This window comes from Orcinus orca, chromosome X, assembly GCF_937001465.1.
Source record: "Orcinus orca chromosome X, mOrcOrc1.1, whole genome shotgun sequence".
Taxonomy (NCBI): domain Eukaryota; kingdom Metazoa; phylum Chordata; class Mammalia; order Artiodactyla; family Delphinidae; genus Orcinus; species Orcinus orca.
Genome location: NC_064580.1, coordinates 75,342,579 through 75,355,167, shown reverse-complemented (window position 1 = coordinate 75,355,167; position 12,589 = coordinate 75,342,579). Strand labels below are relative to the sequence as shown.

Here is a 12,589-nt window from a genome sequence, read left to right as displayed (position 1 = left end):
TCCTTTGGAGTAAAGTGGAAACAGATATTAAAAGAAGCTCCATCCCATTTTTTTGGTTTAAAACATTATCACACGTGGGACAAGATAGCTATTCTTGAACAAAAGAGAAAGTGACACTTAACAGAAAAATAAAAAGCCTTTAGTGACTTTTATAGGCTGTGAATGATATAACAAGATATTTAATCAACTTTTCCTCCCCCTCTTCTTAGATCTGTTAAGGAAAAAAAAAAGCCTGTTTCCTAAACAAAGAAAAAGCTTCTATGTTCCTAAACATTAGAAAAGCTTATAGAATAATACTTGTCCTAGCTTTATTCTTATTATTAAGCATTCAAAATAAATAAGTTCTAGTCTATACTTATCTTATAGTTTAAAAGACTTCAAAATAGCAATAAGAATGTATATTCTGCAGTTTAGTGAAGTTTTGTGCCAAAAATGTGAAATTGTAGGCAATTTAAAAATCTTGTCTTTTAAGACATTAGTTTTAGATTCAAGATTGGTAGTTGATTATGTTCATTTTCTCAATTATGTAATCATTAATGAGAACTATTTCTCTGTGCTTATCTTCTTCGTAGATGTAAAGCAATCATAGATCAGTTTGGTCAGAGAATAATCTCTAAGCATTTCCTTGTGGAAGACAGTTACTTTTCTGAGAACACATGCTCGCATGTGCAATACAGGTAAGGCACCCCTCCAGCCACTCTGCAAGGGAAGGTGAAACGGGGAAATTCATCTGTGTGATTACACTGACACTTCTGAATGACTCTGTTCTTCAAGTAAGATGCAAATGTATACCAAACCAAAGATATATTCAGTGTGTTACCACTGTTCTCTTATAAGGTCTGGTTTTGTGGAGGAGCCTAGCCTAATGTTGACTCCTTTGCATCAGCTGGGGTCTGTCTCCAGGTCACACATCCTCCTTTCATGAGCCAAGAAAAGATTAAAGCAGAACTTGACTTGGTTTGGAGAGGTGACACTTTTATCATAACAGTTCTTTGAAACATGCCTTCTGGTGGTTGTATAGCTATATAAATGAAATTTATCCATGGAATCTGAGTCACTTATTAACTGTTTTCTGCATTACAGGCAGATCTCCAGGGCAGTCTTGATTACGGATAGGTCTGTACTAAAAACAGATTCGGATCAACAGGTAATTCCAGTTCTGTACTTTTTAATAGCATGTTACTAACTTAATCTACATGGTAATATGTGTAAATTAACATCGGTGAAATAAAATATATTAACCAATATGTACTAATACATTTAATGCATTTTAAAAACACATAATGGCAATTATGTAATAATCTTGGTTTCTTAAAGATTTCCTTTCAGTGGAACAAATAATTGCATCTTATGTAACAGATTTATTCTAGGAATATTGAAATCACCGTAGTTTTTTTCACAGCTATTTCTATGAAATTGAAAGTATATTACTATGAGAAGAAAAGCATTTAGAAGCATTTAAAAATCTTGGAGGAAAAGGCTTTATGGTAACCAGTCCTACAGCAGTGGTGGTAAGCTCACCATTAGGGGCCCAGTGTGAATGAATATCAGCACACGTTTTCAGTTCTGACATTTCCTCATCACCATGGTTCATTTCGGTACCCCCTTCCTCCTCATAACTCCTGATTCGTTAGAAGTGTCTTTATACCTGTGGTTTTTCCTCAGTTTGAACACTTAAATTCCAGAAGTATGCCCCCTTCTCCTTCTGACCATAATTTACAGGACTGATAAAATCAGCTTACTTAGTAAGTGTGACTGTCAGACCTATCCTATATGCTACTGCTAAAAATAGTTTCCGAAATTTCCTTAAGTTGGAAGCTTTGTATTATATAAAGCAAATATGTTAATTTTACGAGTGAGCGCAAATACTTTCATTTAATCATTCAGCAGACAATGAGTGCCTTCGACATGCCAGCCAGTGTGCTGGATTCTGAGGAGATAGTGCTGACCATGATAGCATCTGTGCCCTCATAGCTTGCAGTCTAGAGGATACAGATACAGACAGATAAATAGCAACAACAGTACAGTGTGACAGGTGTGAGCGAGAAGTGGTAAAATCATAGCACTCATCACACTGTCCTGTAGTTGCTAGTTTACTTGTCTGTAGCTCCCAGTAAACCATAAGCTTTGTGAATGGGTCGAAGAATGACAAAGGCAGAAAAGTGAAGAGAGCAAACAGATGCTTCTGAAGAAGCTAAGCTGGGAAGAGTAAGAGGGAAGAAGTGATTCCTGCAGCGGGATGTGGAAGCGAAGAGGGCATTTCTTTAAAGTATTAGAGCAGCGGTCCCCAACACTTTTGGCACCAGGGACCAGTTACGTGGAAGAGTTTTTCCATGGACCAGGGTGGGGGGGATGGTTTTGGGATGATTCAATCGCATTACATTTATTGTGTGCTTTATTTCTATTATTATTACATTGTAATATATAATGAAATAATTATACAACTCACCATATGGCAGAATCAGTGGGGGCCCTGAACTTGTTTTCACTTGCGACTCACTGATAGGGTTTTGATATGAGTTTGCAAGCAATTGATTTATTATGGTCTCTGTGCAGTCAAACCTCTCTGCTAATGATAATCTGTATTTGCAGCCGCTCACCAGTGCTAGCATCACCGCTTCAGCTCTACCTCAGATCATCAGGCATTAGATTCTCATAAGGAGTGTGCAACCTAGATCCCTCGCATGCGCAGTTCACAGTAGGGTTCGCGCTCCTATGAGAATCTATTGCCACCACTGATTTGATAGGAGGCGGAGCTCAGGCGGTAACGCGAGCAATGGGGAACGGCTGTAAATACAGAGGAAGCTTCACTCGCTTGCCTGCCGCTCACCTCCAGCTGTGCGGCCCAGTTCCTAACAGGCCACAGACACCAGTACCCATCCGTGGCCCGGGGGTTGGGGCCCCCTGTATTAGAGTATATTTCACCTGATGGGGATGGGGCCAGTAGAGAGGGAGAGGTTGAAGATTCCCAGGAGAAAAGGAGGATAATTGATGCAGCAAGGTCCAGATAAAGGCTGGGGAGGATGGGATTCAGAGAACAGGTAAAAAACATTGCCCTTAGATGGGATGTGAGACACTTTGAAATAAGAGGGTGAATGCAGGAGAATCTGTAGGTTTGGGAGTTCCCATCTGATGGGTTCTATTTACTTTTTAAATTACAAGGTGAGGTTATCTCCTGAGAATGGAGGTATGAGTGTGGGGATGGGTCAAAGCTCATGGAAGGGTGTAAAATAATCACCATGGAGAGTGACCTGTCTCATGGTCAGATGGCTGGGCAGTGTTGAGGGGTCCAATTAAATCTGGAGGTCATGGGTTTACAGTGGCATTAATCTGCTCTGATCCTTCCAGCTTTTTCATTCTCTTACCCCCACCCAGCCTACTCATTGACCTATTAAAAGAGACCTACAATTCCTTGTTCCCTCTGTTTCCTCTGGGATTACTAGCTTCCTTCTGCCCTCTTCCTTTTCCGTGTCCTAGACCACACGGTGGATCTTCTGAACTGCTCTTTCTCCAACACCTTCAATTCCTGTGTAGCCATGTTCTTCCTCTGCACCCACAGAGGAAAGTCCCATACCTGGATGAAGCTGGGATCTACACCTGGATCACTAAGGCTGATTGGGAAAACAGTACAGCCAGACAGACTGGCGCCACCACAGTGTTGGGGGCACCGACCTCATCCAGCAGGACCCTCAGTACCCACCACCAGTTAGCTCCTCACTGGCTCAGACAGTGCCCTCTCCCCTCAGAGCCTAGTCCAACTTTTCACTATTTTACCCACCTTTAGCCCTCTCACTCTCCCCCATCACTTTGCTGAGAAAAGTAAGGACACCTACTAAGCACAGTGCCCTTTGACCTCCTGCCCGACCACCCACAACTTATGTACACCAGCACAGAGACTAATGAGGGGTCTCCCGTCCTTGTCCAAGGCCAAGCCCTTTCACCAGCACGCTTGACACACACATGCACCCACACCACCCTGTATGCCTGCTCTCTCTCCTACATTTTTAGCCTCTCCCCACTATTGGCACCTTCCCCTCAACCTATACACATGTATTAGCATTTTCTGTTCCAAAAATTAAAATAATAAGGCAAACAGAAAAATGCTCCCTTGAGTCTGCCCCCATCTGTAGCTAGTATCCAATCTCTCCCCTGCTCCTGTCAATATTTTTGAGATGGTATCTCTACTTGCTGCCTCCAGCTCCTTACGTCTCATTCATTTCTAGACCAACCTGGCTTCTACCCTCACATTCCTACCATAGTTTCTCTTGGTAAGTTTATTAATAACTTTGTACTAGTCAAGACCACAGGGCGTTTTTGGGGTTTTGTTTACTAGGTCTTTTCTGGTATATTTGACAGTGTTGATTATTCCCTTTCTCTTGAAACTCTCTACTCCTTTGGCTTCCATGACACTGTGTTCTCCTGGTTTTCCTCATAACTCTCTGGCTATTCCCTTTCTGCCTCCTCTGTGGGCTCTATCCTCCTCTTAAATATTGGGCTTCCTCGGGGTTCTCAGCTCAGCCCACCATATCTGTTACTCTTTGCACACTTGCTGTTTGACTCCATGTACTCTCATGGTTCCAACTCTGCATAAAAGTTGGTGACAGCTTTCCACTTGTATATCTCCCAGGACTTTTGGCCCACAGGCCAAATTTCCTACTGGACATCTGTCCCAAGGACTCCTCAAACTGAACATACTCAGAGCTGAACTCACCGTCTTCCCTCTCCAAACTACTCATCCATCGCTTCCTACTTCCATGAAAGCACTTACATCCTTCCAACAACGATTTCTTCCTCCTATCTCTGAAATCTCATGAGCCTCCAGGTCCTTGTCACTGTACATCCTAGAAGTTGCTCCAGTCTGCTTTTCCTCTTGATCCTTATTCTCACTGCTCCAGTTTTGGAACTCATCACCTCTTCCTTCTAACTGGTCACCCTGCTTCTCATCTTGTCTCCTATAAATCTATCCTCCATATAGCCATCAGAGAGATCAATCTAAAATGTACACCTGGCCTGCCTTTTTTTGTTTCCTATATGAGTTTTTTTCCCCCTTTTTAAATTTTTGAAGCACAAATAAAATGATGAGACTTAGAGGAAAGAGTAGGTGTCAGTCTAGATAAATTTTATGGAAGTGGTATTAAAGTGTTGAAGGAATTATCTTTTGGTGGCTGTTATAATCTCTCTGAGATTTAAGACAGTTACATTCTCAGGGTTCAGACAGAAGGCACTGTGGTAGGGGGTCACTGATTATATCTCAGTTTTTTTAAAAAAATATAGATGATAGTTGTAGGAAACAAAAGAAGTACTTACGTGTTGATACAGTCCTTAAGATACCTTTCCAGTTATACACATGTTTTTAGTCATAGTCATTTGATAATTATATGACATTAAATCCATGTTTTAGTGGTTCCTCTCTCTTTAATGCTAAAGTACAACACTTTTTATCATAGACAGCAGCAAAAGGAGTTAAGAGGAATATGGAGAACACAATTTTTGAGACATTGTAAAACCCAAAATGTATATACAGGTAATGACAGTAAGATAGTCATGACTATCAAAATAATTTCTATTTTCAGAACTTGTAGGCATTTCCTCAGTAGGCTATCAATGTGACATTGCCAGTCAAAAATCTAAGCATAATGCTCACAGGTAAAAGTACAAATGGGGCTTTACTTTTTGGCAATGTTTCCTATATAAAATGATATAGTTTCCTCAGATTGAAGATTAAATTGAGAATTAATATTGAAGCTTTTGGTTCTGTAGAGAAACACTGACCTGATGGTTATTTAAAGTCTTTTAAATATAAAGCCATATAGCATATGAGTGCTGCCTAGGGCAGCATACTACATATTAATGGAGTCCTTAAATTACTTGGAAGCCATTCATTTTGAAACATTTTGGTATATGTTTAGCTGTACTTTGGTACATTTTGACATATACTTTGCTTATTTCAATTTCTTTGCAATTTGTAACATTTTAAATTTTTAGTGCTCTATAACTGCTATTTTTAGCCAATATGAATAATCAAAATTAATTTAATGTGCTCTGATTTCAAACAGTGAAGTACATACAACTCAGAGGTAATTAATCATATCCTTTGAAAATATGTAGTAAGTGAAGGATTTAATAAATATTAAAGATATTTGAAATATTTATTGTCTACAAATTAAAGGACTGCAATATATATATCATATGTAAATATATCAATAATGCAGAAACTGGACATTAGGACACATGTGCATGCTTTATGTTTCAAACTGTGTTCTAAAATTCAATCCTTCCAGATCAATGTTTTTCAAACATCAATGAGAGTTTGAAAAAAGACACTCAGTTTGGAAGTTAATTACACTCTAATGATAGAAAAATGAAAATGAGATCTAACAGCTATGTCTGATATTTTGTTTCTGCTTTTTAGATTTCCATTTTGACAGTGCCAGCAGAAGAACCAGGAGCTTTTGCTGTTCGGGTCATTGAGTTATGTTCCTCAACAATGACATGTATGAAAGGCACATGTAAGCACAACAGAGTCTGGTATTTTCTTTTGTGTTTGTTTAGGAAGTAAATGGGGACAGCTGTTGTTACCGTTCTCAGGGTTGTGTTAGTAGAGTTTTGCCGTATATATATATATATATATATATATATATATATATTTTTTTTTTTTTTTAATCTACAGTATTTGTTCAAACAGTGTATGTTCATACAGTAAGTCATTTCATACCTTCCCCTTGCCTCTAAACATTTCTATGGCTAAATCTTCACAGGCACCATTGTTAATCTCTCCAGTGAAAGGATTTCTGTGACTTTCCAATTCTTTCTTTCTTTTTTTTTTTGTAACATCTTTATTGGAATATAATTGTTTACAATGTTGTGTTCGTTTCTGCTGTATATCAGTGAATCAGCTATATGTATACATATATCCCCATATCCCCTCCCTCTTGTGTCCCCTCCCACCCTCCCTATACCACCCCTCTAGGTGGTCACAAAGCACCCAGCTGATCTCCCTGTGCTATGTGGCTGCTTCCCAGTAGCTATCTGTTTTACATTTGGTAGTGTATATATGTCAGTGCTACTCTCTCACTTTGTCCCAGCTTACCCTTCCCCCTCCCTATGCCCTGAAGTCCATTCTCTGCTTCTGCATCTTTATTCCGATCCTGCCTCTAAGTTCATCAGAACCGTTTTTTTCTTTTTAGATTCCATGTATATGTGTTACCATACGGTATTTGTTTTTCTCTTTCTGACTTCCTTCACTCTGTATGACAGACTCTAGGTCTATCCACCTCACTATAGAGGACTCAATATCATTTCTTTTTATGGCCGAGTAATATTCCATTGTATATATGTGCCACATCTTCGTTATCCATTCATCTGTCGATGGACACTTAGGTTGCTTCCATGTCCTGGCTATTGTAAATAGTGCTGCAATGAACATTGTGATACATGACTCTTTTTTTGAATTATGGTTTTTTTCAGGGTATATGCCCAGTAGTGGGATTGCTGGGTCGTATGGTAGTTCTATTTGTAGTTTTTTAAGGAACTTCCATACTCTTCTCCATAGTGGCTGTATCAATTTACATTCCCACCAACAGTGCAAGAGTGTTCCCTTTTCTCCACACCCTCTCCAGCATTTATTGTTTGTAGGTTTTCTGATGATGACCATTCTGACCAGTGTGAGGTGATACCTCACTATAGTTTTGATTTGCATTTCTCTAATGATTAGTGATGTTGAGCATCCTTTCATGTGTTTTTAGGCAATCCATGTATCTTGTCTGGAGAAATGTTTATTTAGGTCTTCTGCCCATTTTGTGATTCAGTTGTTTGTTTTTTTTGATATTAAGCTACATGAGCTGCTTGTAAATTTTGGAAATTAATCCTTTGTCAGTTACTTCATTTGAAAATATTTTCTCCCATTTTGAGGGTTGTCTTTTCATCTTGTTTATGGTTTCCTTTGCTGTGGAAAAGCTTTTAAGTTTCATAGATCCCATTTGTTTATTTTTGCTTTTATTTCCATTTCTCTAGGAGGTAGGTCAAAAAGGATCTTGGTGTGATTATGTCATAGAGTGTTCTGCCTATATTTTCTTCTAAGGGTTTTATAGTGTCCATCATGTTTAATGTGTCATTTAAAGCTTGTGTTTCCTTATTTATTTTCATTTGGATGATCTGTCCATTGGTGAAAGTGGGGTGTTAAAGTCCCCTAGTAGTATTGTGTTACTTTTGATTTCCCCTTTTATGCCTGTTAGCATTTGCCTTATATATTGAGGTGCTCCTATGTTGGGTGCAGAAATATTTACAATTGTTATATCTTCTTCTTGGATTGATCCCTTGATCATTATGTAGTGTCCTCTGTGTCTTTTGTAATAGTCTTTATTTTAAAGTCTATTTTGTCTGATATGAGAATTGCTACTCCAGCTTTCTTTAAATTTCCATTTGCATGGAATATCTTTTCCCATCCCGTCACTTTCAGTCTGTATGTGTCCCTAGGTCTGAAGTGGGTGTCTTGTAGACAGCCTACTTACGGGTCTTGTTTGTATCCATTCAGCTAGTCTGTGTCTTTTGGTTGGATCATTTAATCCATTTACATTTAAGGTAATTATCAATATGTATGTTCCTATTGCCATTTTCTTAATTATTTTGGGTTTGTTTTTGTAGGTCTTTTCCTTCTCTTGTGTTTCCTGCCTAGAGAAGTTCCTTTAGCATTTGTTGTAGAGCTGGTTTGGTGGTGCTGAATTCTCTTAGCTTTTGCTTGTTTGTAAAGGTTTTGATTTCTCCATTGAATCTGAATGAGATCGTTGCTGGGTAGAGTAATCTTGGTTGTAGGTTTTTCCCTTTCATCACTTTAAATATGTCCTGCCACTCCCTTCTGGCTTGCAAAGTTTCTGATGAAAGATCAGCTGTTAAGCTTATGGGGATTCCCTTGTATGTTATTTGTTGCTTTTCCCTTGCTGCTTTTAATTTTTTTTGTGTATTTAATTTTTGATATTTTGATTATAATGTGTCTTGGCATGTTTCTCCTTGGATTTATCCTGTATGGGACTCTCTGCAATTCCTGGACTTGATTGACTATTTCCTTTCCCATGTTAGGAAAGTTTTCAACTATAATTTCTTCCAGTGTTTTCTCAGACACTTTCTTTTTCTCTTTTTCTTCTTTTGAGACCCCTATAATTTGAATGTTGGTGTGTTTAGTGTTGTCCCATAGGTCTCTGAGACTGTCCTCAATTCTTTTCATTCTTTTTTCTTTATTCTGCTCTGTGGTAATTTTTTCCACTAGTTTATCTTCCAGTTCACTTATCAGGTCTTCTGCCTCAGTTATTCTGCTATTGATTCCTTCTAGAGAATTTTTAATTTCATTTATGGTGTTGTTCATCCTTGTTTGTTTGCTCTGTAGTTCTTCTAGGTCCTTGTTAAACGTTCCTTGTATTTTCTCCATTCTTTTTCCAAGATTTTGGATCATGTTTACTAACATTACTCTGAATTCTTTTTCAGGTAGACTGTCTTTTTCCTCTTCATTTGTTTGGTCTGGTGGCTTTTTACGTTTCTCCTTCATCTGCTGTATAGTTCTCTGTCTTCTCATTTTGCTTAACTTACTGTGTTTGGGGTCTCTTTCTTGTAGTCTGCAGGTTTGTAGTTCCCGTTGTTTTTGGTGTCTGCCCCCAGTGGGTAAGGTTGGTTCAGTGGGTTGTGTAGGCTTCCTGGTGGAGGGGACAGGTGTCTGTGTTCTGGTGGATGAGGCTGGATCTTGTCTTTTTGAGGGGCAGGACTGCTTCCAGTGGTGTTTTTGGGGGGTGTCTGTGAGCTTATTATGCTTTTAGGCAGCCTCTCTGTTCATGGGTGGGGGTGTGTTCCTGTCTTGCCAGTTGTTTGGCATGAGGCTTCCAGCACTGGACCTTGCTGGCCATTGGGTGGAGCTGGGTCTTAGCTTTTAGGCAGAGATCTCTGGGATAGCTCTCGCCAATTAATATTACATGGAGTTGGGAGGTCTCTGGTGGTCCAGTGCCGTAAATTCAGCTCTCCCACATCAGAGGCTCAGGCCTGACACCAGGCTGGAGCACCAAGACCCTGTCAGCCACACAGCTCAGAAGAAAAGGGAGAAAAAGAGAAAGAAAAAAAAAGTGAAAAAAAATAAAATAAAAACAAATAATTAAAGTAATAAAAATAAAAGTATACTTAATAAAAATGAGAGAGCAACAAAACCAATAAACAAATCCACCAATGATAACAAGTGCTAAAAACTATACTAAGATAAACATAAAAATCAGAAACAAGTCAGTCGCAGGCAGCAAACCCCAAGTCTACAGTTGCTCCCAAAGTCCACCACCTCAATTTTGGGTTGATTCCTTGTCTATTGAGGTATTCCACAGATGTAGGTACCTCAAGTTGATTGTGAGGATTTAATCTGCTGCTCCTGAGGCTGCAAGGAGAAATTTCCCTTTCTCTTCTTTGTTTGCACAACTCCTGGAGTTCAGCTTTGGAGTTAGCCCCTTCTCTGCGTGTAGGTTGCCCTCAGGCTTCTGTTTCCCCCCAGACAGGACGGGGTTAAAGCATCGGCTGATTAGGGGCCTCTGGCTCACTCAGGCTGGAAGGAGGGAGGGGTACGGTAGTTATAATTGGAATGCAGGGCGAGCCTGTGGCAGCAGAGGCCAGAGTAACATTGCACCAGCCTGAGTTGTGTGTTCTCCTGGGGAAGTTGTTCCTGGATCACGGGACCCTGGCTGTGGTGGGCTGTACAGGCTCGCAGGGTGGTGCGGTGGTGTGTAGATAGTGATCTGTGCTTGCACACAGGATTCTTGGTGGCTGCAACAGCAGCGTTAGCGTTTCATGCCTGTCTCCGGTGTCTGAGCTGATAGCCGCAGCTCACGCCCATCTCTGGAGCTCGTTTAAGCCGTACTCTGCCTTCTGTGGACAGACAGGGAAGGAATCCCCTCTCCTCGCGCATCCTGAAACAATGGTCTGTTGCCTCTTAGGTCCAGAGTTTTTCCCGGACTCCCTCCCGACTAGCTGTGGCGCACTAGCCCCCTTCAGGCTGTGTTTACGCCACCAACCCCAGTCCTCTCCCTGAGCCCGAGCCTCAGCTCCCAGCCCCCGCCCGCCCCCCGGTGGGTGAGCAGACAAGCCTCTTGGGCTGGTGAGTGCTGGTCGGCACCGATCCTCTGTGCGGGAATCTCTCCGCTTTGCCCTCCGCACCCTTGTTGCTGCGCTCTCCTCCGTGGCTTCGAAGCTTCCCCCCCTCTGCCACCCACAGTCTCCGCCTGCAAAGGGGCTTCTAGTGTGTGGAAACCTTTCCTCCTTCACAGCTCCCTCCCAGGGGTGCAGGTCACATCCCTATTCTTTTGTGTCTGTTTTTTCTTTTTTCTTTTGCCTACCCAGGTACATGTGGAGTTTCTTGCCTTTGGGGAGATCTGAGGTCTTCTGCCAGCGTTCAGTAGGTGTTCTGTATGAGTTGTTCCACACGTAGATGTATTTTTGATGTATTTGTGAGGAGGAAGGTGATCTCCACATCTTACTCCTCCACCATCTTGTAGGTCCTCCTATTATTCCTTTTAAGTGGGCAAACTGAAAGAGCCAGTTCACAGAGGTCTAGTTCCAAGATCCTTTGCAAGGATTCTTTCTTTAATTTTTTTAAGTTTATTGGAAACTTACTTTCACAAAATTTATTTTCTTTACTGCTAGTTTTCCTCTTTTCCTTTGAATTCTTAATCTAGTTACTGAATTTCTACCATGTATAAATCCTCAATGTATTTCTTTTTTATGAGACTAAAGTTAGGGACTAATTAATCTATCTATTCTTTTATTTGTGTGTATTAAAATTTCTGTCTCACCACTCTCATGTATCATGCCTCCTCCAACATGTTTCTTAAAGATGTTTCACTAAGTTGAAATCAACATGTATACATTAGCCATCACTATGCCTAGACCTAAACTGTACTTGTAGGGATTATAAAGGAACAGAGGCTGACATTCCTGATTTGAAGTATTCATAATCTTACTGCACATCTAATGGAACAAGACAATATTAACTGTGTGCTCTGGTAGGCATATCAGGATAGATAAAGATGAATACAACATAGGCCCTGAACTTGGGGGACTCACAATCTAGTGGGACAGATAAGACAAACACAGAAGTAGCTGTAAGAGGCAGACTATTAAAATACCACAAGAGAGGTACCAACAAACTAGACACTAGAGAGTCATAGGAGGAAAACATAACAGTATCATTAGGATGTTTTTAAAGTCTATAAACTTATATTAAGTTTTACTGAAACTCTTACATGAATTATGAGAAGCAGAAGACCAATCTGGTTTGGCCTAGTCAAGGAACACTTGACTATGTTTACAAGTGTAGTGCTATTACTTAAAAAAAATGACAAAAATGTGGTCAAAGAGAAGTGAGAGCTTGATGCCAGCAGAGAGAGGGAAGAAAACTTATCCAATATTGCTGTAATCCTAAATTTCCATTTGAAAAAGTAGCTCAGAGAAGGTTTTTTTCCTTTTATAGTGATACAGGTAAATCTTTACCCTGACATCTGTCCTTATTATTTTTCCCCTATTACTTTAGCCAGTTTTTGTGTGTGTCTTTTTATCTGTGTTAGCATCTTAA

At 40.1% G+C, this 12,589-nt stretch overlaps 1 protein-coding gene across 2 annotated transcripts in view; it reads left to right on the top strand.

Annotated features, from left to right (window-relative positions):
* The window catches only part of CHM (CHM Rab escort protein), a 198,247-nt gene that overhangs the window by 140,809 nt on the left and 44,849 nt on the right, over positions 1 to 12,589 (top strand). For both annotated transcript variants that reach the window (XM_004283098.3, XM_033411551.2), the window contains exons 10-12: positions 573 to 677; positions 1,084 to 1,147; positions 6,413 to 6,509. In XM_004283098.3, coding sequence (XP_004283146.1) covers positions 573 to 677; positions 1,084 to 1,147; positions 6,413 to 6,509 — 266 coding nt within the window. The remainder of the gene's footprint in view (positions 1 to 572; positions 678 to 1,083; positions 1,148 to 6,412; positions 6,510 to 12,589) is intronic.